Genomic DNA, 23,793 nt, shown 5'->3' with positions numbered 1-23,793 from the left:
CCTTCCTGGCCTGGGCGCCCTGCGGAAACTGCGCCAGAAGGAAGAGGACCAGGAAAGGTGACTCCTGAAGAGAGGCCCGGGGCGCAAGCGCTCTAGCTCGGTGGCTCCCCGGAGGTGGACCGGACGCGGTCGGGTTGGATGTCAGTGCGCAAGCGCCGGGCGGGGGGGGCGGGCTGGTGAAGACACTGCCCAATAGGAGCTTTCCTTAGGAGGCTCTGGTCCCGCCCCCTCGTCTGCCGCCTTCCGCTTCCGGCGCTGGGGCGGTAGAAGTCAGACATGGCGGCGACTTGGTCCCGGGCGTCTGGGCTGCTGGCTCGGTCTCGGCCACCGCTGGGGCGGCCGATGGCGAGCAGCGCTCACGGCGAGGAGGGCTCAGGTACTGGGCTGGGGCCGGGGGCGGCGGGGTGGGCCTGAGCTCCCCTCGGGCGGCGCGGGACGGGTGACCTTGGCTGGAGGCCCTGGGGAGAGGTAGGTGCAGGCTGAGCCGTTGCGTCTTCTCCGCAGCGCGCATGTGGAAGGCCCTCACCTTCTTCGTCGCGCTCCCGGGGGTGGGAGTGAGCATGCTGAACGCGTTCCTGAAGTCGCAGCACGAGCACGAGAGACCCGAGTTCGTGGCCTACCCTCACCTCCGCATCAGGTCCAAGGTACGTCCCTGGAGACGCTTGTGAGCGGCTCTTCGCGCTCCGTTTTCAGATGCCCTCGAACAAATTGTTTCCAGGACCGTGGGTGCCGAGACCTTACGTTTCGCATGTACTCGTCACAAAGAGGTTTCTGGAGGGTTTGTCATGTTTCTGAAAATAGGCGAGGGGGGCACAAATGCCCGGACCACGATCTCCACAGCTAGCGGTCACTTTCATCACTTGGTGCCACCATTGAGCGAAGGGTCCAAACCCACGGCTGAGTAAGGTCGGTTCCGAGTCAGCGATCCTCTAGGACAGGTTAGAACCGCCCCTGTCCCGTGGGGTTCTGAAGACTAAATCTTTACCAGAGCAGACAGCCACGCCATTCTCCTGCAGAGCTGTGCTGCCCTTGTGTGTAGAAACCCAACCAGTCGCCCTAGCCCTAACCCGACCTGTCACCCGAACCCACTACTACACCGCCAGGCCTCTTTAGATGTAGCCCTCCCTAAACTTCCCCTTGATGCTTTAGATCTGCTCTGAACAGTTGGGTCTGATTTAGATCACTCAAAAGGACACAATGCTTATGGCAGGCATTCCTGACACATTTAGCTAAACTGTTCAAAGAGCACTCATTTTGGGCTCATGATATGAAGGCCTCTTTCAGAATGATGGATTGGGGCTCTAATCTTAGTGGGTCCAGAAAGTCTCGATGCCTTAAGAGTCTGAAATTGTTTCACGGGTTTTCTCCTTTTGATGAGGGTTCATCTATTGATTCTTTCATCAAAACCTTGAGTAGGCCGGCACCACCTAGCTCTTTGGGTGTCCTGGAGAGGGAGACAGATCTGTAGTCCAGCACTTTGTCTTGCTGAGAGACCAATAGTTGTATCTCAGGTGCCCTCCTGGGAAGCTCCAGGTGCTTACTGTGAAAACAGTGTCGATGCAGCTGGACAGTTCCATCAGGCGGAGAACCAACAGCTCATTCCATGATGAAACAGGCATCATCTTCTAGTTGAGACTAGTTACATCTGTTTTCTAACTCAGGGTTATATAGTTCATGATCGCCCTTTCAACTTTAAATGTCGATTGCAGTTTTTAGGTGTGTGCTTTTGAGAAAAAACAGCTGTCGCGTGGGCTAGAAATCCACTCCCCTAGCACCTATGTTTAGCAGCATTCCAGCCCTGTACTAAGTAGGTGGCATTTGTCAGGCGCTGTTGAGGCAGGCCCTGACAAATAACCACCTCATGCAACGTTAGGAGCCATAAGGTGGTCTGTGGCTGAGTTTTCCGAAGTCAATTGCTAGGCCTGTCTTTTTAGTCTTCTTAGTTTGGAAGCACAGCTGAAAACCGTTTGCATCCTAGCAAATGGCAAGCCTTCAGTGAGGGAAGAGTGGTGACTGTACTGAGTGTGCACTGGCTTGGGGTCAAGCCTGGTCTGTCTCATGGAAAGCAAGAGCTCTACACTTGAGCCACCACTGCCTCCATAGATGTCGGTAGCACTCCCTAGAAAACTTCTTTAGACATTCCTAATGTATGGGGGTGGGGGGAGTTGCCCCAGGTTGGACGTCACTGCCATCTGGAAATGCTTTCCAAATGTAGTGTGTAAAATAATCAAGAGCAAGCAGAGAATGAGTTGCAGTTTTCTATCCAGAGATTGTTTTAAGTCTGGGATGGAGCCTAGAAAAACGGCATTTAGGTAAGCATTTCCTCATTTCCCATCTTTCTGATAGGAGATTTGAGAATTACACCGGTATAAACACAAGAGAGATTAGTTACCAGGGAGATGTTTAAGGAGGAACCAATTGGATTGGTTTCTGTCGTGCACTGGGGCCCTTGGTAGTCTAGGGTCGCCACGCACCACAATCGACTTGATGGCAGAGTTTAGTTTTGGTCATTCTGAAGGGATGCCTAGTGGTGCAGTCGGTGTTTGGCTAATTAACCAACGGTCAGCTGTTCAAACCCACTAGCTGCTCAATGTGAAAAAGATGTAGTCTGCTTCTGTAAGGATTTACAGTATTAATGATGTGAGGTAGTTCGACTCTGTCCTAAAGGGTCACTGAGTTGAAATCAACTCAGTGGCAATGGGCTAGGTTTTGATATGCTGATGTTAAGAGCTTCCTTCAATTATGGGAAGGCTGAAATGTTACTAGTTTAAGGACTAATACCCTTTTCTCTTTTTTTAATGTATTAAGCAGTTTTAAAACTGTTTGTGGAGGATTTCCTGGAATTATCTAATTGACACCTTAATTCCGCAGCCTTTCCCGTGGGGAGATGGTAACCATACCCTGTTTCACAACCCTCATGTGAATCCGCTTCCAACTGGCTATGAAGATGACTGAAGAGAACATGGACCACAATTGGGGCCCACAGTACTGGATGGGACCATTATTCTGCATGTGGACCAGAAAATGTACGGGACCTGAAGCTCTCCTTTTCTTGTATCAAATGATGACCAATACATTGATCTTCCATCCCTTTGCTTGTGGCAGGAGATGGCTTAAATAAATAACTTTGTCACGGCCTGAGAGTTGTGTTCTTTGGGTGGCCATTTCCCCTCAGAAATGCACACTGATGTTAATTCTGTGGTTATAAACCAGGACTGTGGCAGCCATATCCAGTGTTTGGGTCCACTTCAGTCCACTGAATGTGGACAACAGGCTGGTGCTGAGGGTTTTGAGCTGCAGGGAGGGTGGGTTGGGGGAGTCCCGGGCACAGTGATGAAGCTAATTAGGTATCCAGATAGGACTTGGCAAATTGGGTGGCAAAGAAGCAGTGGCCAGCTGAATGGCTCGTTTCTGACAAGGGCATGATTGAGAGAAAGTGCTTCCTCTGGGTCTCCACTGTGTTCGACTCCATCGCACCATTTGCCGCAGCATATTCCCGATGGTCTCCCCCTATCTTGTAGTTCTAAGAATTGGGATGAAGATGTCTGATAATTCCTTATTAATTTTTAAACCCATGAAGCAATTGCAGTCACTTTACAGGAAAGATGAAGGCAAGATGGAATGAACGATTCAAGATGCTACTCCTTGATAGGATGTGTTTACAAAGCAAGGTTAACTACTACCTTTTTAAACTTAAAATATGAGTAGTAGATACTACTTGGTAATGAGCAGGGATTCTGGTCTATTCTGGCAACAAAATAGAATTTTTAAATACTCCTCATCCCTTCAAATCCAATTGAACTCTGTTAAGATCATTTACTACAGACTTCCCCCCGAAGCCAGGCGTTCTGAATGAGTTTTTGGGCTAGTGCATGCAGCCTTTCACCTCAAGGAAACCTCCATTTAGACAAAGAACATGGCTGGTTCAGGGCTGTCTTAGGCTTTTCAAAATAAGGCACATAACGGAGTTTTATAGCACGAAAGCCTACAGGTTTTAGTAATTGCTTAAATATAAACCTTTGCCACCTGGTGATCTCATGGTGTGGGCTTCTGACTTCTTCCAGAGCTGGGTGTGCCTGTGGCCAGTCTAAGACATACATGATGGGGCTTCAAACCATTCATGAAGAGATTTCATCATCTTTCAGTTTTTCCAAGAACCTTTTGAGGATGCCTCAATGTGTGAGGGACTCATCACATTAAATATGAAATAATGGGTAATGTGAGGATAACAGAATTTAAGCTTTCTGTAACTCAAGTTGAGAATTTCCGTCTTTGGGCAAACAAGCAATTGTGGAGACTTCATGACATTCTCAAGCATGTAAGTTCACTTGATGCTGTGTGTGTGTGTCTGCGCACGCGCACCTCAGTATGTACTGAGACATTTGTGAAGCCTATTGGATACAAGTGTTGCCTAGCTTTAGCCAATCTTTACTGTTTTCTTCACCTTTAAATTACAAAAAACAAACCCCACTATCTAGTGTTTATGGAATGTGAGGATACAAGTAATAGTTATGCATGCAATGAGGTCAAATGATGAGACTAAACACATCGATTTATTTCATCTTCATGATTACAGGCATTGGCAAGATGGTAAAGAGGGCAAATAAAGCACTATTAAAAATCCTTATTTAACCAGATGCAGCATTTTGACATTTTTGTGATATGCATGTTAACTTAATTCATTGACTTGGGCTGGAAGCCAGCTCTTTTCCCCGACAGCTACTCCAAGTACCTTAATTCCTGAACTACAGTGTCCACTCTATGATGTTTACTGTAACTCTTGGAAGCCTTCAAGTCTTAGACACCTCTTGTTAAGGCAGTTATTAATTAAAAGTGTTCTTCCTCTTGGCTAACCCAGCGATCTTAACCGTTAAAGTTACTCTATGGAAATAAAACTATGCTCCTAAGCTGAGGTGCCTTTTCAGAGCATTAGCTTCCTGAGAGAAAGGAGAAGTTCTCAACAATCAATTCCATGAGCAATGACCCCAGGACCACGTCCCTAATATCCTTCACTGCACAAGTAATGAGGCCAGGCAACCCTGGCCATCATGACTAGTTTACCACTATTCCCGCACAAAGTATCAACTATTGCAAACCCCAAGAAAGCATTTTTGGCACATCCAGTTCCTGGAAAACACCTGGCAACCAGTGAGGAAAACACCAGGAAGGAAGAAAATAGGACACCCTCCTAAACTCATCAAATCCATGGCTTCCTTTGCAGCCTGCAATGACAAAATCCAGAGTCTTCAATTTGCTGATTTGAGGAGTCCCATTTCCAAGGTGACGGTCAAGGTCAAGAAGAGCTTTCAGGCTTTTCTTTGCCATGGCCCATGAACTCCAGTCCTTCAATAGGAATTTCCTTCTCTTTTATTGCTTTCTGATGGAAGGAGAAAACACACAAAGGTCTGTATGAAGCTCAAGGACCAAACTGTGGTTAAAACAAGAAGTCAGGCTACCGACCACGATTCAACACCGCCCCCACCCCCTTTTTAAAAAACCAACGGAAGTACCAGTATGAAGAAATCAAGGACAAGACCAGAGAGAGACCGGAAAGGTGAGAGGGAACCATTGAAAGTCCGAAACAAAATTAAAAACAAGGCCATAGTATCACTACTCTTTCTCCTGGTGACAAGACACAGGCTCATATCTTAATTCCAGGACTTGCTGGTTACGGGACCTTGCAAAGCCTCTACTCGTTTGTTAAATGGAATAGCGATAGCAACGAACAAGGAACTTCAACAAATGTGTAAAGTTTCCATTCTCTCCATTCTAGTTTTCCATTAAGTTCTTGAAGCCCCCAAAAGGATGTTAGAGATCAACCGCGGGGGTGTTTTTAAATTTAGAGCCATTCCATATGCGTGTGAGTGGGTGTGTTTGGGGGTCGGGGGATCGGGCAATGGAGGGACTCTCCCTAGTGCTTAACAAACCAGAGAAAGGCTAGCACCCACACGTCTGTACACACCACACACAGTGGAAAGGGGCATCACCCACGAGAGAATTCAAGAAACTCGATTTTAAGAACTTAAGCCAATCCCTTCCTACCTCTGGGCTGGAGATTCCCATGCGTAAAATACGAATAACGACGCCCACTTGGAAGCTGACGACGCACTCCAAATTTCGCCAACACGTGTTCAGTAAAGCACCGCAGACTCGGTGAGACGGCCAGCCAGGAAGCCTTGGCGTTGATGATGCGCACAGGGGCTACCTACCACCCACGGCCTCGTGTTGGCTTTGCGCCCCTCTCCTGGCCCCAATCGCCGCAAAATGGCAAGTTGCTGGTCACCAGCGAGCACGCGGCAAGGTTCGCGCGAGCCTCACCTGAACACACTGCTGATAGCGCTTGAAAAGGTCCGTGCACGGGTCCCCGGAGCCGTCCCCCTTGAGAAACTTCTCGGCGAACCAACGATTGAAACACTGGTCGTACTCGCGCTTCATGTCCGTGCAAGCCTCACCGACGCTGTTCATGGCGGCGACGCCGGCTGGCTCCGCGGCGCGTCGGATGGCGTCACTCTCGCGCGCGTCGCTCGGCGTGACGTCACGGGCCCACTACGGGGGCCGAGAGGAGGAAAATGAGGGCGTGGGTCCGGCGCCTGGGATGTCTGCCCGCACTGGGCGGCTGCCGGCTGTTCACCTCCAAAATTGGTCCTCAGGTAAAGGCCGCGGGGTCCGGCGCGGGGCGGACGGGTCAGCAGCTGGCGCGGCCGGTCCCTAACCCGCGCCTTCCGCCTCGACCCCTCCCCCTCCCAGGGAAGCCATCGGATCACGGCCGAGGTGATCGAACATCTGGAGCGCCTGGCGCTGGTGGATTTTGGCAGCCGCGAGGCCGTGGCGCGGCTCGAGAAAGCCATCGCCTTTGCCGACCGGCTCCACGAAGTGGACACGGACGGCGTGGAGCCCATGGAGTCGGTACTGGAGGACAGGTAAACTCGCGGCCGTGGCCCCCGAAGCCCCGGACCGTGGGGCATTCGCAGCCCTTTCAGGTGGCGTATCTGTGTCCCCATTTCAGAGGGAAAAAGGGTCTTAGTGACATACAGGAACTTAACCCACGGCCATCCGGTGCGTACCTGGCTCCACTTTTCCTCTTGTTCACTTTGCATCTGTCACTCTCCGGGTGTAGCTAGGACTAAAGGTCTACCTGAGAGCCCCGCCTACCCTTAAGGACGCACTGCACCGCTGCTCAACTTCCCTGAAACTGGCCTACTTACCGCTTCCGCTTGCCAAGGACGTTTCCTCACTAGGAACGTGGCACCTGCTGGTCCCTTTTCCTTGGCCGGCCGGCCGGCCGACCACAAAATGTTTCCCTGGCTGGCTCCTTAACTTACAACTCTGAACTCCCATCCTCAGAAAGGTGTCTCCAGACCACGTCAAGACCCTCTCCCCTTCCACTTCCTAACACTTTTTTTAAAAAAGAAAAGAATTTTAATTAATACTAATATGCTCTGGCTGATTCGTTATCTATGCTAACCAGTAGGATTCGAGGTCATTAAATGACTTGGTTAGTGCCATATTCCTACATCAAATATGCTGGTATGGAAAGAGTACTTAGATATACTTAATAAGCAAAAGTCAGAACACGGTGTCTAGGATTATCAATCCTTTAGGGGTAATAGAATCTCTTTAGCATATTTTGACCTATGCCAAGGTTTGTTTAGTTTTGCACACACACATACAAAAAAATTTTAAAGAAATTGTTACTAATGCTTAGTTTTTAAAAAGGTAATTAGGAATGGGGATGGAGACTTTGACTTTTCATTTTATGTTGGAGACCGGAAACAAAATTGTTAAGGTACAAGACCAGGACACTAGTGAAGTAGTGTGATGTGAATACACAGACAGCCACTCAGTTCCACCAGTGGTGGCCAAGATTAATAGATATTAATACATTTAAATGCCCCTTTTCTTCTTTAAATGCTTTATTGCATTTTTGGTGAAAATTGACACAGCAAATTAGGTTGTTTTAATATTTTCTATGTATATTTATTGATATTGGTTCCATTTTCCATAATGTGTCAGCATGATCATTATTTCTGTTCTGGGCGTTCCATTTCCATGGATCCGGCATCCCTGTCCCCCACCACTCACCTGACTTTTCCACCTTTTTTCAGCCAACTAGGATTTTTTCTTTCTTCAAAAACTATTTTATTGGGAGCTAATACAGATATCACAATATTCCATAGTTCAATCACATCATGCAGTATTATACAACTGCTACCACAGTTAGTTTCAAAAGTCTCTTCCTTCTTGAACTCCTTGATATCAGCTCTCCTGTACGTCCCCTCCCTAATTTTTAAAAAACAATTTTATTGGGACATAATCCACATATTAAACAATCCAATAGTTTAATCATATGAACAAGAGTTGTACAATCATGACCACGATTCATTTTAGTTGTTAGCTCCTCATTTCCCCCACCATCCCCTGCCATGTCCCCCCAAAACCATTCATTCAGTTGTTCTCTGTATAGATTTCTCCCCCTTTTTAGTGAATGTTGACCAGTTAGTCATTCCTTTTTCTTCTTTTGAGAAGCTTCCTCCCAGTTGTAGACTTGTTTGCCATTTGAGACTGCAGCTTCTTAGGCAGGATGGGTTTATCCTTCACAATGATTGGGGTAATGGGCAACCACCTGCCGTAGCCTTTTCCTAATGTAAAGTGCTTTGTGAAATACAGGTTCGATTAGCCTCCTAGTGATTTGCGAAATGCAAGCCCTGGCAGTGTAGTGGTTGCGTGTTGGGCTGCAGGTCAAAACCACCAGGTGTTCTTGCAGGGGAAATAGAAGGCTTTCTACTCCCATAAGAAAGTAGTCTTGGCCCAAAGCCCATTTATAGGCCACTGGAGACCCCCTTACAGAAGAGTCTCAGGGAGGAGACGAGCCAGTCAGGGTGCGATGTAGCAACGATGAAACATACAACTTTCCTCTAGTTCCTAAGTGCTACCCCCCCCCCCCCATCATGATCCCAATTCTACCTTGCAAGTCTGGCTAGACCAGAGGATGTACACTGGTACAGATAGGAACCAGAAACACAGGGAATCCAGGGCTGATGTTCCCTTCAGGACCAGTGGTGAGAGTGGCGATACTGGAAGGGTAGAGGGAGGGTGGGTTGGAAAGGGGGAACCAATTACAAGGATCTGCATGTGACCTCCTCCCTGGGGGACGTACAACAGAAAAGTGGGTGAAGGGAGACATTGAACAGGGAAAGGTATGACAAAATAATAATTCATAAATTATCAAGGGTCATGAGGGAGGTGGGAGGGGGAAAAATGAGGACCTGATGCCAGGGGCTTAAGTGGAGAGCATATGTTTTGAGGATGAGGGCAATGAATGTACAGATGTGTTTTACACAATTATGCATGTATGGACTGTGATAAGAGTTGCATGAGCCTCTAATAAGAAAAAAAATTAGTCTTGGAAATGCACAGGGGAAGTTTTGCCCTGACCTATAGGATCACTGAGAGTTGGAATCTATTTGATGGTAGTAAGCTTAGTTTTTTGGTTATCAGTCTTCTGGCTTTTCGACCCACTTCCAGCCTTTGAACCTTAGAGTCCTTTTTCCACTTTACAATCTGGTGGTCAGGTCTGTAGAGGTTAACCCAGTGTTTCCAGTAAAACCTCATGCTGTCTTTAGCTTACTCAAGCCCTGTAGAAGGCCCTGGTGCTTCCCAATGCTGCCTGGTGGGCATCCGCTGGTCTAGCCTCTGTCCCCCTCAGTGCTTTTATTCCTAGAGTGGTCAGTGCCTCCTCCAGCCTAGAATTCGGCACCCTCGCCCTTAGAGACTCCCACCTCATGTCTTATCCCACCCATCTTTTTTGCCTACTTAATTTCCTTTTTTCAGATATCAACTGTCACTTCCTCAGTCTGTATAGCCTCAATGTTCTGAGTCAAGTTCCCTTTCAGGACACCATGTCTCTCGGAGCTCAACAGAGCTGTCATTTTATATGTGAGATTTGTTTTATTTGCTGGACATTTTGAGTATCTTTCCCTCTCCACGCAAACTTTGGTGACCATGTCCAATTTGCCTCGTTTTCAGTGTTTTGCAGTCATTGCTTACTGGCTGAGTGTTTTAATATATTTGGGATGGAAACAGAAGCACAAAAAAATGAACCAAAAACCCACTGCTGGGGACGGGGGAGGGGGAGGAACCAACAAACCCAGGGACAAGAGATCTAAAATCAATGGTGAGGAGAGCATAGAATGCCTGGTGGCATTTGGTCGTGGCATGTAGTCCAGAGGAAGTAGAGAGCGCCGAATGAAGGTGGACCATGGTAGTGGATATCTTAATTCTTCCGGAAAGTGTAGATGAATGCTAATCCAAATGCAGAGAAGTCGATCGATCATTATCATGCTTTTGGGCATTGGGGCTAAATTTAAGTTCTCTTGTGCAACCCCCACTGAGAACGACAAGTGCAGTAGACGTTTTGTCATTGACTCAGTAGGTTGGCAGACATTTCGAGTTCAGCCAGGCAGTCTGTTTCCACACATTGTTCTGAAGTCCACAGAAAAGTTGAGCAGCATGCCAAGGTGCTTGATGTGCTGCCACCACAGAAACCCAGTAGCCCATAATTAAGGAACTAGGCAGGTAAGGGTCAATTCTAGAAATATCCCCACATCTGAAGTAGTGATTTAAGTGGAAATGATTCTTAAAAGCGTTGAATTATTTCCCCCTGAAAATTGTATTTGTAATAGAAAACCTGACTTCTACATGCTGCTGGAAAAAGCAATTAGATGTACCATTGGGAAAGCTGCTGGGTAGTAGTAACCATCTCTAAATGATGTGGGTTGGGTAAGCAAGTGCACAGGTACATTTGATTGGTGGGGAGTGAGGTGCACCTGGAGTGCGTGAACTCTTCTGCAAGCAGAGCGCTCAGCACCCACCTCTTATTGTCATGACGAAGGAGCACGATTGCTGTCTGACCGTTGTTTATTCAGATCGTGTAATTTTCCAGCAAAATGGTGCAGAAACATTCTACAAGAGGGAGCTGAATTATGTATGGTGAGGCCGAGTGATCTGCCCATGGTCTGACTCCAGAGCCAGAACGCTCTGCCATTTTTTAAAAAAACTGCCTTACAGAACAAGGTGAGCTGCCCAGTCGTTACCTGTGTGAGCTGGAGGGCTCTCGTCATGGTTGCTTTCCAAGTACCCTACAACGAATGCATCACTCTTGTGGGGTTAAGAGCAGCAAGCTAGGCGAGAACGGCTGCACAACTTGAATGTCATCCAATTCTGGATTGTGCGCAATGAACTCGTTGACCAGGTGTATGCTCTTGCTATGTGTATTTTCAACAAAAACAAGCAAGTCCTATTAAGAATCCAGTTCAACCGTCAATGGCTGGATATTTAAAGTCTGGAAAGACCTTGCTTGAGGCCAGTTGTTTTGTTCTGGAGGATGTCTGTTGTTGAGGCTGGACCAGGGGCAGGTCCTAGAGTAAGAGGTGCCAGCTTTCCACTTTCCAAACCACAAATAAATGTGTCAAGCCCTGGGCTGCATGCCAGAGGGCACCAAAACACTCTTAAAAGCATCATAACGTCAAACTTGAGCCCTCGTGTGCAGCCTCTAACCAAATGCTCTTGTTACGGAGCCAGGCTCTAGATGACCTAGGCCTGGTTCAAAGCAGAGCAGGCTGACCTTGGTGCACTTCCAAACCTTAATGGTGAGGCCTCCTGGGTGCTCAGGCTTGTTTATGCCAGTTGACACTTTGGACACCAGTGAAGCCAGTGGGAATCCTTCAGCTGCTGTCATATCTTGTTCCAGGGCAGGTATTTTTATATCCACCAAGGCTACTTTGATGAAGCATTTGATTCTGGTGTGCCAGACCTGAGGTACTCAGCTCACTCCCACCCAGTTGTCATGGGGTTAAAACAAAGTCACTTATAACCATACTAGAGCATGTATGCTGTCCTCCTTGCTCACTTGCTTTCGGCTCACGTGGTTTTTCCTGTCAAAATATTTTGTTCTCCAATCCAATTAGCTTTGGTGAATGTACTAACTACAAGGCTGATGGATCAAACCCACTTAGCTGCTCCTCAAAGGATTACAGCCTTGGAAATCCTATATAGTGTTGCCACTGGTTGGAATTGACTCAGTGATAAGTTTGGTTTTTGGACTTCCAACTAGTTTGTCCATCCTTCACTAATCAGCAGTGCCTACTGCCCCCCCCCTCCCCATCACCCAGGCTGGACTTGTGCCCCTTGGTATTCCGGTGGCAGGCTTTGTTCACCTATTAGATCTAATATTGTTCTAATTGTCCCTTCTCTGGTCTCTACCCAACGGCACCAACTACAGCATCCATCCATAGCCCTTGTGGAATTTGGAACAGCCTAGAAAGTTACTTGGTCTATTGACTGTAGTTCCATCTTTGAGCATGGCCATTCTTGACACTCTTAAGGGTCACCTTGAGATTCTGGGTTTTGTAGGTGCCTGTACCTGAGATCTGATGACGTAAAAGAAGGCAACTGTGTTGAAAAACTACTTCAGAACTCTCACCGAGTCGTGGAGGAGTACTTCGTGGCCCCTCCAGGTATGCTAAGCCAGAGTGGCTTCACATAAATCAATGTGAACTAAGCAATGATGGTAGGAACTGCAAGCAATAAAAAGCTTGAAAAGATGTTTACTATCCTCTTAAGGGTGTCCAATTAACCAAACTACTCTTTTATAACTGCTTTGTCACAGACACTTCGAGCTGTCTGCTGCTTTTATGTCCACCAATCGGAGCTCGCACTTCAGACTTGGCTGCTCGGCTCAGTCTTCCCTTTCACTCAGATATACGGCTATTTTGTCTTTCATTTATTAAAAAGTGGGCCTTCATTCAAGGTGGCAGCTAGGCTCATTTTCTAAGGCAGACTAAGCATTTAATTTAGTAAAGCCAGTTGGGCAGCAGGCTCAGCTATAACATTTTTTGCTATTGCTTTCAAACAGGTAATATCTCGCTGGCAAAGCTGGAAGAGCCCTCTCAAGGCCACAAAGGGAGTAACCTGTAAACACTTACATTGCCACTTTGTTCAGTCACCTGACAAAAATGGATTTACAAAGTATTCGGTAACGGATGCTCCTAAAGGCAGAATTGGGGAAGCACGGAATCCCTGCTGTTAGTGGACACGAGGCCTTGTGAGCTTTGGAGGGAGTAATCCAGTGTTCTCTTACCACCTGGCCTATGACATCGTCTCCCTCACCTCTCCCCACCTCCCACAAAAAAAGCCATGCCCCAAATTCAGTCACGTTTTTCAGTTCCTGTAAGTGGTGATGTGAGACATGATCACTCACCAGGTGACAACCTGAGTTGCCATTTTTAGCTGCTTTCTTTTGACCTGAGAAATTATCAGCCTTTCCTCTAATAGAACTTTCTCAACTTGTCATAGATACTCACTAGATTCCAGGCAGGTCTAACTTTTGTTTAAAGTCTGAGGTTTGAAATAGATTATGATAACATGCAAAAAAGACCTCTGCCCTGTGTTAAAAGTTTCATTCTGAATTAAGAACTCTTGCCCCCAACCCCTATTCCCTCTGCCCTGCAATGATTACAACTTGAAATAAATCTAAGATGTGTTTGCTGAAAAAGGTTGGATACAATGGATGAGACAGACCTGGGGCTAAAGGGAAAGAGCCAGAACCAATTCTCTATCCTCAACCAATGTACACACCAGTCGCAGTGATCTTTGTGTTGCTCCCAATTTGTGAGGGGGGTGAAGCCCATTTTCACTATTCCCATTCCCCGTGTACAATGCTTTTTGCTGCTTTATAAGTTTGCCCTGAAGTCAGAGAACCCTGACTAGTCTAGGGGATCCTTGGTGGTGTAGTGATTACTCGTTGGGCTACGATCCCCAAGGTCAGCAGTGTGAAACCACAGCAGCTCTTCAGGAGACTTGAAAGGGGGGGGGGGGAGGAAGCTTTTTACTCCTATAAAGATACCCCATCTCAGAGACTCAGGGCTGTCCTCGAGGGTTGCTGTAAGTCAGTTTCGACTCGAGAGCCTTGAATTTTGGTTTGGTTGGACTTTCTTTCCACATAAAGACACATCCCTGCTTCTTATTAAATGGACACAAGGTGCTACAACTACTTAGTGGTCTTTACAAACCAGTCACTTGTTTGGGAACATCTGCAAACACTTAATCAAGGGCAATCAGACATGTCAATTACTAAATGTTTAAAATATATTTCTAAACAGAATGGGCCAACTCACAATTACTGCTGATCTCCATAGCAGAGCAACCCACAAAGACACGGCACTGATTTTTTTCCCCCATGATCAGGGGTGAAAAATATACAACTTGTTTCTGAACCAAGACCACAATTTTGGCAGCTTAAAATGTTCCACTGCTAATATGGCCCTGGTAGAAATTATGTCATTTTTTAGGTTTTTATTTTTCCTTAAAAAAAAAAAAAAAGAAAGAAAAATTTAAAAATTCTCCTAAGACACTAAATCATCAATCTGGAATGTAGATTCTGAGCACAAAGCAGCTCAGGTCACACTAAAAAATAAAGAACAAATTCCCATTGCCTGCTTTCTCAATAGGGCCGGAAAGGAGAATAGTAGTGTGGGGAACCCCTGCTTTGGTATGGAGAGTCACGGCCCCGAGACCCAGACCGAGACCGTGAGTAGCCATAGCTGGTGCTTCTCTCTGGATAAACTCGGATGTAGGATGTTTCACCCTGAAATCCAAACAAAAAGAGCAGAGATTAAGAAACTAAATTTTCTAAAAGGGGGGGTATTGTCAAGGAGTACGGCAAGAAAGAGAGTATTTGGAAACTGATTGTGGTATCAATTGTACAATACTGGCTTGACGTGATTGAGCTATGACATGGTACATGTATTAACTGCAGATTAATAATAAACTTAAACTGATAAAAGGAGGCAGATTGGTATCCAACATGGCTGGCTAACAATTAACAGTTAACATAACAGGGTCTGGCATGCCACTTTGTGTGATCTATCTTGTTACACACACAGTAGGCATTCCTTCTAATCCCCATTTCAAAGATGAAGCACTTTGCTACAGTAAGTGACTGCTTGGCTTCTGATAAATGCCCAAATATTAGCTCTGATTGTTAACATGCAAATTACTGCTCCTGACTTGGAAAGGTTGTCAGAAGTCAGTTTGCTGCAATCTCATCCAACACATCTCTGAAATGAGCATGTAGGAAGGACCAGCTGCTTTCAACATCTCCCATGTGCCAACACCTGGGCTAGATAATCTAGTTATATCCCAGTGGTATTCTTATGACCATTTTGCATCTGGGGGTACTGGGGCCAAAAAGAAGCTTGGCTAAGAGATTACTAAGCCGCAAATCAATCCAGGTTGCCTGTCTCCAGACCCTTTGCCCTCAGCCAGCAGTCGGAGATGACCTAAAAATGCCGGAGGTGAAAGAAGGCATGTGCTATTCCCCCAGAAGGCCAGCCATAGGGTTCACCTAATGGAGGCCCTGCTGTGCAGTATAACCGAAGGGCAGGGGCTGATGCTTTCTGCTTCAAACCCAAGTCCTAGAGGACGGTCTAAGCAAAAGCCTAGTTCAGCTGTGCCAATGGCAGCAATTACACTAACCATAAGGAAAAGAAACCAGCCCAGAGACCCCACCAACCTAGCCAGAGTTGATAAAGAGGGAAGGGGGTGGGGGAAAGGTCCTATTAGTAGTCTGGTCAGCTCTCAATGGTATTAAAAGGGAGCAACCCCAACTTAAATCACAAGGAGAGTCAGCAGCAGTATCAAGCCCAAAAGTGACCAAAAGAAAGCGACAAGCTCGTCCAGGTTTGCAAAACGATCCTGCACGTTTTTTAGAAAGTAGCAATTCAGGCACAGCAGGAACTAGAAGGGCTGATGATCAGGCCACCCTGTAGAGCCCGGTCTGGAACCAGAGAGGTAACCACATGGGTTAGGTAGGTTCCTACCGTCTTGTACCAACTGTGAAAGGGCAACACAGAACAACTCACCACGTTGTGCCAGCTGTATTCCAAGTTACAAACACTGACTACAAAATTTTCTAAGCTATGACCCCACAGGGCTTGGGCACGGTAAGTGCCTTGAATCTTCAATGAGCATCAATGGCACTGTGATACCATCAGCAAAAGCCTGGCCTGTGGCTAGGGAAGGTTCCGGAAGAGGGCCCATAGTTCAAACACCTCAACAAAGGGGACTCACCTCATGAGAGCGGAATTTGGTGTCATCCAGCTTACGCAGGGCATATTCCATATCTTCTTTTCTGAGATATTCAACCATCCCCATGCCATCCTTCTGCACATCTGCGTAACAGACATCCCCAGCTTCTCGCATGTGATCCTTCAGGTCCTGCCAGCTGCCTGACGGAGGAAGTCCTAGGTGCAGAGGACATAAAAGAAAAAAGGGGCTACATCCGTCAACCATGTGAATCACCCTGTCAACAGCCAGCAACATCTTGAATCCTCCTCCGCCAATCACCTCCTATAAAATGCAGACTCCTCAAACCAAAAGCCTTGGTAAAAGACCTGGAACCAGAGAGAGGAGCACTAAGGACTGTGGTAGCCCCTGTGGGCAGCTGGTGCTGAGCCATCTTCCAGAGGTCACCGCTTTCCCGAGAGCTGCTGTCTCTCAGTCAGGGTCTCTGAGAATTCACAGCTCTCTCTGTCCATCATATACACCAAATTCCTGAGAATTTGAATTCTAACCGATTCCTTCGTGGCATTTTCCAGTACCGTTAGGAAATTATTGCCACTATTTTCCTTGTTTAGCCAGATTATCAAGATATGGGAGTTTTGAAACCAATCAATGAAATAACCTGAAGCCTGCAACACAAAGATAAAATGTTAAGCGTTTCCCCCTGGCTGCTGGCTCACGACAACCCCACACTTCTTCCGTGGAGCAGCATCTGTTAAGATTTAGACCACTGATCTTTCGGTTTGCTCATTTTAAGTGTTTTAACTACTGAGCCACATTGTCTCCTAACCTAGATCACTGTTTAAATACCTATCCTTCTCCAGGCAGGTCCGCCCACACGAGTACCAGGCATGACATCATTGCACCAACCCCATCACATACACACCTTACAAATACAGGTGGTATGCGACAGGATTGGCACCATGATGTACTTATGTGGACCAGTCACACATGTGGGTAAATGTAAGATCATCAACTACTGCAAAAAAAAAATATATATATATATATCTGTACCATGGAAATTTAATCTGGATGCTGATAGGGTCTTTATATTCAGCTGTGGATGATGTGAATACTGCACCCTTGTGATAGTAACAGGTACGTTAAAAAAAACCACGGAATAAGTCATACGAAACTTTAATGAACTGTATTGACTGAGCTATGCCATGTATTATCTTTTATTAAAGCTAATGTTATATATTATTTTCATTAGCAAACCATCCCATGACAATGGATTATGTAGAGAACGTTAAGAAGTGAAGATTTTTTACAGTATGCTTTTACCTCAATTACAGCAGAAATTGAGAAATTGCAATGTATTAATTGTTGTGATGTTCTATCAGGCGAATCTATGAAGCCAAACTAAAACGCTATTTTGATAGCAAGCATCTGAGCTTTGCTGGCAAGGATGCCAACTATTTTAGAAGCAAAGCTGATGGACTCAAGACAGACTTGAACACTGGTGGCGAGTACCACAAACAAAACACAGCAGTCGTTGAAGCCTCTATTTGGTGGCACTCAGAACTGCCAGAGCTATGCAACCTCACGCCATTTCTGAGGATTTACTGTTGCCAGCAACCAAAGACTTTGTCGAGTTATGATCGGAGACGAATTTGTTATGAAATTGAGTGCAATTTTCTTATCTAAGACACTGTCCCACAGGAAGAATAGATGAACATGTCTGCTGATATTCTTGATCAGGTAACCCAGGAAATTAAATCTGCTCCACTTCCAATATTTAGCAACCAGCTTCATGAATCTACAGACATTACAAACTGTTCACAGTTACTGGTTATGTGAGGTATATTTCTCATGGCGACTTTAAAGCTGAGTTTCTTCTTTGCAAACCTCTTGAAACGACAACTACTGTATGTGATGTATGGCACAGTTGGTTCATTTCTAAGCATAAAAGCGGTTCTCAACCTGTGGGTCGAGACCCCTGGGGGTGGTGGTGTCAAATGACCTTTTCACAGGGGTTGCCTGATCCAAACAGTAGCAAAATTACAGTTATGAAGTGGCAACAAAAATAATTTGATGAGGAAAAGTACCCCCAAAAATTTTTTAAAATAATTTGATGATTGGGGGTAACAACATGAGGAACTGTATTAAAGGGTCGCGGCAGGAGGAAGGTTGAGAACCACTGACGTAAGATCTCTTGGGGAAAAGTCTGTGGTGTTTGCAGATGGTGCTCCAGCTAGGCTAGAATGTCCATCAGGATTTCAACGTTTGGTACTGAATGAGTCACCTAAAGTCATCGGAACTCAATGTATGATTCATTGACAAATATTAGCAATGAAGACACTGCCACAAGAGTTACTAGAATTAATGAAAAGCATTATAAATTCTGTCAATTTTGTAAAAGTGAGCACTTTAAACAGTCGATTGTTTTCGCAACTGCAACAAGTTAGATGCGCTAAGCCATGCTCTGCTATTTCTCACTGAAGTGAGATGGTTGTCGAGAGGAAAAGTTTTAAAACCTGTTTTTGAGCTTCGTGATGAACTCAAAACGTTTTTTAATCAGAAAGCAAGACTGCAGTTCGAAGTACTTTTCAGCGATAAAAGTGAACTGCAGAAAATTGCTTACTTGGTTGCCATCTTGAATGAGTTAAATTGAACACTGCAAGGACCAAATGCAACATGCCTTGATTTGTCTGAAAAGATCTGATCATTCCAAATGAAACTTCAACTTTGGCAAAAAAATTTTTTAAAAAAGTAAAAATAAAATTTACGTGTTGAACCAGACAAAAGGACTATGATGATAATTTCTGCACATGCTTACGGATGAAATTTCATAGTACTTTCCAAATCTACCTGACACCTTATTTGCACTTTCCCGAGACAGCACAAGAGGAGTTCATTGAACTTATTAACAGTGATGCAGCAATAACTATTTCTCTACAATGCCAGTTACAGAATTTTGGATCAATTGTTTGCAGTCATATCCTGTTGAGGCTGTTGTGCCTTCTTCCCTTTCCAACAACATATCTTTGTGAAACAGAGTTTTCCAGCTTGTTGGTTATCAAGTCTAAATACAGAAGTAGACTTATTGTGGAAGATAATCTTCACTGTGCTCTTACAAAGACTGCCCCGAGAATTTCTGATCTGGTGAGAAAGAAGCTATCTCAACCATCACACCTTTTACACATACTGTCCCAAAATGTAGCAATGGTAGTTTACTGTTGTTAAATTAGGACTGCTACCCATGCTGCACCATGCTTCAAGACAAAATTTCATTTATTTGTCATTAGAAACAAATATTTCACACTATATAATTACATAGTTTTTGTTATTAATCACTATGCTTTAATTATGTTCAATTTGTAACAATGAAAATACATCTGGCATCAGACATTTACATTACGATTCATAACAGTAGCAAAATTACAGTTATGAAGTAGCAACGAAAATAATTTTATGGTTGGGGGTTCACAATATGAGGAACTACATAGTAAAGGCTCATGGCATTAGGAGGGTTGAGAACCACTGAACTAGGCAGAATTTCAGAGCAGCAGAGAGGAAGAGATAGGTTATGACATTCTGAAGGACCAATGGAATAGCAGGCTGGGATTAAGCAAAGATGGGGAGGAGAGACAGCAAGCCACACAGATGGCTCAGGAGCAGGGGACACTCAGACACAAGGACCTTCCTCCAAAGTCTACAGAAAGGTTACTGTAGCTGGCTCTCTAAAATTGGGTCTTCTAGCCTCCTAAACTGAATAAATACACTTCTGTTCGTTAGATCCACTTGTGGTATTTCTAGGACAGCAGCACAGGAGAACTAAGACAAGCACCATGGGAATAAGCTACAGTTGGTTTAAGGGCGACATTCCCATCTACTAAGGAGCCAGGCTCTCTGGACACATTTCAGCCCACCAAGGCCCTAACACCAGCCTGCAATGCACAGAAGGCCCCAGCTCTGTTTTATAACCTGAGTTTCGCATGTCACCCCTACACATTTTACTCTATTCTTTTTCCACATCCAGGGAAATTTTATTTTCAGGATCCAGGCAAGATGGAAGGACTTGGGACTGTTACTGGGCATAGGGTATTCGAAGGAAATCACCACATTTCCTGTGCACTAATGACAAACTGCACATACTTCTTGGGGGCCAGACTCCGTTCAGAGTATTCTACATGAATCACCTTAATCTGATAGACACATACCTGATACAAGAACCCGAAAATCAGATCTTCTGGTAGGAGGCCCATTCCTCCCACCACGGGGCCATGCACCCCGACCTCCGTAAGTTCTGGGAAACTCCACACGAAGTCGACACTGGCCATAGTCATAACCATTCCTTCCATAAATTGCATCTTCAGCATCTCTACAAAAAAGTTCAAAGTTAGTGATACCTAGTGAGAGGAAATCCTAGAGTCAAAATAAAACGCCCACCTGAAGGCAGGATCTTTTCTACTGCTACTTTGTACTGCTCTGAAAACCTCTGTGGTTTCCCAGGGATGAAATAATACCAATAGTGTATTAACCTATTGTAAATAGGTTATCAAAGTGCCAATTTCTTAAATGAAAATGGATGACTTCCCAAAATGAACATCCATCCCCTAACCCCCTAATTTTCTTCCACAAGGCCCATTACCAGAAAGCCTAAAGAGAAAAAAATCCCATTAAAAAGGAAGCACTTGATAAGAGCTGTAGGAGCCCCCCAATACAATGATTAAAAAGAAAAGCAGCTAAAGAAACGTGTGTTTTGTGAGAAACATGAATCCTCCAGCACACCTTTTCTACATGGTCATAATGTTAAAACCACACACTCTGGGCACACTTTCCGAGGACTCTGGTTAGAGTAAGAAATGCCAGGTTGGCGCTCCAGTATCAGATGGGAGGTCAGGTCTTGGGGTGGGCAAGCAGAGCTGATGAGGACATCATGTAGTCCCACAGCCACATAACCTGAAACAAACAGGACCATATCAGGGCAGGACCCAAGCTCTGTTTTAAATGCTGTGGAATCCAGGGGGAATGCTAGGGCTTAAGAGCAGATTTCAAAGACAATGTGATCTGAGCTCAAATTATCCTACTAGGAAGTACTAGTCACTGAGTGTTTTTACATCAATACGAGCAGTGTGTCTATTTCCTAGGGTTACTGTACTGATTAAACAGGATCCTACGTGCACAGGGCTCTGGCTCAAACTTGGCACATAATAGTACCAAAAAGTAGCCTTTCTATTACCAAAGGAATGAGAAAGAGATGACGCCAAAGTAGCTTATCACAGTAAGTTTGTCTTCTAAAGGCAGCACGGCTAGAAGTTCAAAGCCTACCGTGATCCCTTAGCAGCCTAATCATTCTGCCAACTTTTATCGATCCAAGTTTCTCAGCTCTAAAATATGGCTAACACGACCTACCTGGGACGTGGTGGAAAAGGCTGCAACAATACACAGCCTGGTGCTTGACCCAAAACTACGGTGCTGTTTGAAAGTACATTGGCATGGTTACTAATTAATGAGGCTATTCCCCCCCCCCACCTCAAGTGGTAGGTTTTTAAAAATGACTAGTTCCACTTTTGGGGCAGATGACAAGACATGAAAGCCATCCCAGAGCCTCTGGCTGCTTCCGGCCTTCCTTGCCCAATACCCCCAACCAGAGCAAGGCGAGGAGACATTTCATTTCTCCATTAGAGCTATTTCTCAGAGATGGCAAAACAGGTAAAGCGATCCCTGCGACCAGCTGGAACACCAAAAGTGAGCTGCAATGGACCCCGGTGGAATGGCCCACGAAACGCATTCATTTCGAAGAAGCGGCCCCGCGCTCAAAGTTCCTGGCCGAGGGCGGGCCAGCAGCAGCCACAAAACCCCTCGGGGGTTTTATGATAAAATCTCCAGATCCCCGAGGCCCCTCGGCACCCAGGGGTGCTGCTCACCAGCGGCGAGGCGGGAACTCCGAGACCCCCCCCCTCAGGATATTCTAGAATTTCCCCCAAACCTGCGCTCTTTTCTAAGGATGGGAGTGGGAAGAGGGCACGCTGGTGGTCATCTGTCCCAGTACGGACCCCTCGACAACTTCCCAAGGCACTTAGTCCGTAGGCTGTCCCCCTAACGGCGGGTTCGACCGCGAAGGGGGGGCGGGGAGGGCGGACGCTGGGCGAGTTCGGCTGCTCGAGGCCGCTCCCCGCTAGGCGGGCTCGAGGGCTCAAGACGCCCAGGCCCGGGGCCGCTTTTCCGCTGAGGCGGCCGCTCGGCGGGCTGAAAGGTTGTGGGAAATCGCCGCCATTCCTCAAAGAAGATCCCTCTAAAGCTTTTTGTTTTTCAGTTTAAAAAAATTTTTTTTAATTTACATAGCGATCGACAATAAAGGAAGTGACGACGACGCGGCCGGGAGACTGAGGGGAAGGGAGGCCTCTCTCCCCCACCCGGGGGCGCCATAAGGGGTCTGGGCGGAGAGGGGGAGGGGAAGCGCGCGGTGGGGGAAGGGAAGCGAGGGCCGTGGGCCGGCGGGAAAGCAGGGGGGAGCGGGGGGCTCTCACCGGGGGTCCTCGAAGCGCACGAAGGCGAAGGGCACGAGGCCGTGCCGGTTCTTGAGCTCGATCTCGCGGATGCGGCCGTACTTGTAGAACAGGTCTTCCAGGTCCTTCTCGCGCACGTCGGTCGGAAGGTTCCCCACGTAGATGCGCCCGTCGCCCTCGCCGCCGCGCTCGTCCCCCCAGCCCGACATTCGCCCAGCCCGACGCCGCGGGCCCGCCGCAGCCCACGTCGCCGCCGCCGCCGCCGCCGCCTCAGCCCTGGTCCCCCCGCAGCGTCCCGCGGGCTCGAAGGAGCTCAGCCGCACTGTATTGTGGGAACGCGGAGCGGAAGCGCAAGGGTCGGAGGCGGCAAAAGGAATCCTCTTAAAGGGAACGCGGTTGCGATCACTGCGCCTGCGCGAGGTGGGCGCCCCCTGTAGGTAACTGAGGGCACTGACGAAACAGAACGTGGAGCCCTGGTGGCATAATGGGTTATTTGTTCAGCAGCTGAACCTCAAGGATGGCTGTTCGAACCTATCAGCCCCTTCATGGAGAAAGACGAGGCATTCTGCTCCCGTTAATATGTACAGCCTCGGAAATCCACAGGGACGGTTATATCCTGTCGGAACCGACTCGGCGCAGGGAGTTTTTTGAGTTCGGTGGAGTCAGGAGATTTGGGTTCCGTTCCCAGACGCCACATCTGAAGGCCGGAAAGTGACTTTGGGTTCCGTGAGCGTTGGTTTCCCCGTGCAGCGCTGATACCTGGGCGTCTGTGAGCATTCACTGAGATGACTCCGGCTGTCACTTTGAGTGCAGGGTGACCGGGGACGGGAATGGCAAGGAGGGGGTCCCCATTCTCCCTAACGCCTGCGCTCTCACGCCCCTCCGCCTCAGGGCCACGCAGTCCCCATGGTACACCTTAGAATTCCTTTTAACGGAGACAGGTGCCTAACTGAGCCCACTGTCATCTAGTCAGAGCTAGATGGGGGTTCAACCCGCTTGGTGAGCACTTAGCAACCAATGCCTCACCTGCAACCACACGAGGGTTCCTTACCAGGGCCAAGGAGGGAGTAAAAGAAAGTCCCCTCATGGCTCTGAGTCAGAATTGACTTGATGGCAGTGGGGTCTTTTTGGTTTGTTGGGGTTTGTTTTTGTTTCCATTCAGTGCTTCCTGTGACTTGTGCCTTTGATCCTTGCCTAGGATGTCAGGACACCCATATGG

At 46.8% G+C, this 23,793-nt stretch overlaps 4 protein-coding genes across 4 annotated transcripts; 2 read left to right on the top strand and 2 right to left on the bottom strand.

Annotated features, from left to right (window-relative positions):
• The first annotated feature begins 240 nt into the window (after positions 1-240).
• COX6A1 (cytochrome c oxidase subunit 6A1) lies at positions 241-3,138 on the top strand. The gene is made up of 3 exons (XM_075534432.1): positions 241-376; positions 505-644; positions 2,872-3,138. Exons 1-3 carry the CDS (start codon positions 277-279, stop codon positions 2,953-2,955), a joined length of 324 nt encoding a protein of 107 aa, XP_075390547.1. The 5' UTR covers positions 241-276; the 3' UTR covers positions 2,956-3,138.
• A 1,506-nt stretch (positions 3,139-4,644) lies between these two features.
• On the bottom strand, positions 4,645-7,206 carry TRIAP1 (TP53 regulated inhibitor of apoptosis 1). Its single transcript, XM_075534326.1, has 3 exons — positions 7,065-7,206; positions 6,319-6,546; positions 4,645-5,377 (listed from the first exon to the last, which is right to left on the bottom strand). Exons 1-3 carry the CDS (start codon positions 7,095-7,097, stop codon positions 5,294-5,296), a joined length of 345 nt encoding a protein of 114 aa, XP_075390441.1. The 5' UTR covers positions 7,098-7,206; the 3' UTR covers positions 4,645-5,293.
• On the top strand, positions 6,522-14,482 carry GATC (glutamyl-tRNA amidotransferase subunit C). Its single transcript, XM_075534325.1, has 4 exons — positions 6,522-6,650; positions 6,748-6,920; positions 12,412-12,515; positions 12,914-14,482. The coding sequence occupies exons 1-4, from the start codon at positions 6,570-6,572 to the stop codon at positions 12,973-12,975; spliced, it is 420 nt and encodes a 139-aa protein (XP_075390440.1). The 5' UTR covers positions 6,522-6,569; the 3' UTR covers positions 12,976-14,482.
• On the bottom strand, positions 12,223-22,874 carry SRSF9 (serine and arginine rich splicing factor 9). Its single transcript, XM_075534324.1, has 4 exons — positions 22,596-22,874; positions 20,283-20,443; positions 16,129-16,301; positions 12,223-14,644 (listed from the first exon to the last, which is right to left on the bottom strand). Exons 1-4 carry the CDS (start codon positions 22,781-22,783, stop codon positions 14,501-14,503), a joined length of 666 nt encoding a protein of 221 aa, XP_075390439.1. The 5' UTR covers positions 22,784-22,874; the 3' UTR covers positions 12,223-14,500.
• Between the last annotated feature and the right edge of the window lie 919 nt (positions 22,875-23,793).

Source organism: Tenrec ecaudatus, chromosome 16 (genome assembly GCF_050624435.1).
Source record: "Tenrec ecaudatus isolate mTenEca1 chromosome 16, mTenEca1.hap1, whole genome shotgun sequence".
In the NCBI taxonomy this organism is placed as follows: Eukaryota; Metazoa; Chordata; class Mammalia; order Afrosoricida; family Tenrecidae; genus Tenrec; species Tenrec ecaudatus.
Note: the sequence above shows the minus strand (reverse complement) of the source record. Positions and strands in the feature narration are given on the sequence as shown.

Bases quoted from the DNA above. Each gene is read 5' to 3' on its own strand.
- TRIAP1 (XM_075534326.1), bottom strand. From the start codon at position 7,097: ATGCAAAGTGAACAAGAGGAAAAGTGGAGCCAG. The intron at 6,547-7,064 runs GTACGCACCGGA...CGGCCCCCGTAG, and splicing joins AAGAGGAAAAGTGGAGCCAG to TGGGCCCGTGACGTCACGCC. The intron at 5,378-6,318 runs GTGAGGCTCGCG...TCCTTCCATCAG, and splicing joins GCTATCAGCAGTGTGTTCAG to AAAGCAATAAAAGAGAAGGA.
- COX6A1 (XM_075534432.1), top strand. From the start codon at position 277: ATGGCGGCGACTTGGTCCCGGGCGTCTGGGCTGCTGGCTCGGTCTCGG. The intron at 377-504 runs GTACTGGGCTGG...TCTTCTCCGCAG, and splicing joins TCACGGCGAGGAGGGCTCAG to CGCGCATGTGGAAGGCCCTC. The intron at 645-2,871 runs GTACGTCCCTGG...TTAATTCCGCAG, and splicing joins ACCTCCGCATCAGGTCCAAG to CCTTTCCCGTGGGGAGATGG.
- SRSF9 (XM_075534324.1), bottom strand. From the start codon at position 22,783: ATGTCGGGCTGGGGGGACGAGCGCGGCGGCGAGGGCGACGGGCGCATC. The intron at 20,444-22,595 runs GTGAGAGCCCCC...ACTTTTTTGTAG, and splicing joins GTGCGCTTCGAGGACCCCCG to AGATGCTGAAGATGCAATTT. The intron at 14,645-16,128 runs GTGAGTCCCCTT...TTTGGATTTCAG, and splicing joins CCAAATTCCGCTCTCATGAG to GGTGAAACATCCTACATCCG.
- GATC (XM_075534325.1), top strand. From the start codon at position 6,570: ATGAGGGCGTGGGTCCGGCGCCTGGGATGTCTGCCCGCACTGGGCGGC. The intron at 6,651-6,747 runs GTAAAGGCCGCG...TCCCCCTCCCAG, and splicing joins CCTCCAAAATTGGTCCTCAG to GGAAGCCATCGGATCACGGC. The intron at 12,516-12,913 runs GTATGCTAAGCC...GCTTTCAAACAG, and splicing joins GTACTTCGTGGCCCCTCCAG to GTAATATCTCGCTGGCAAAG.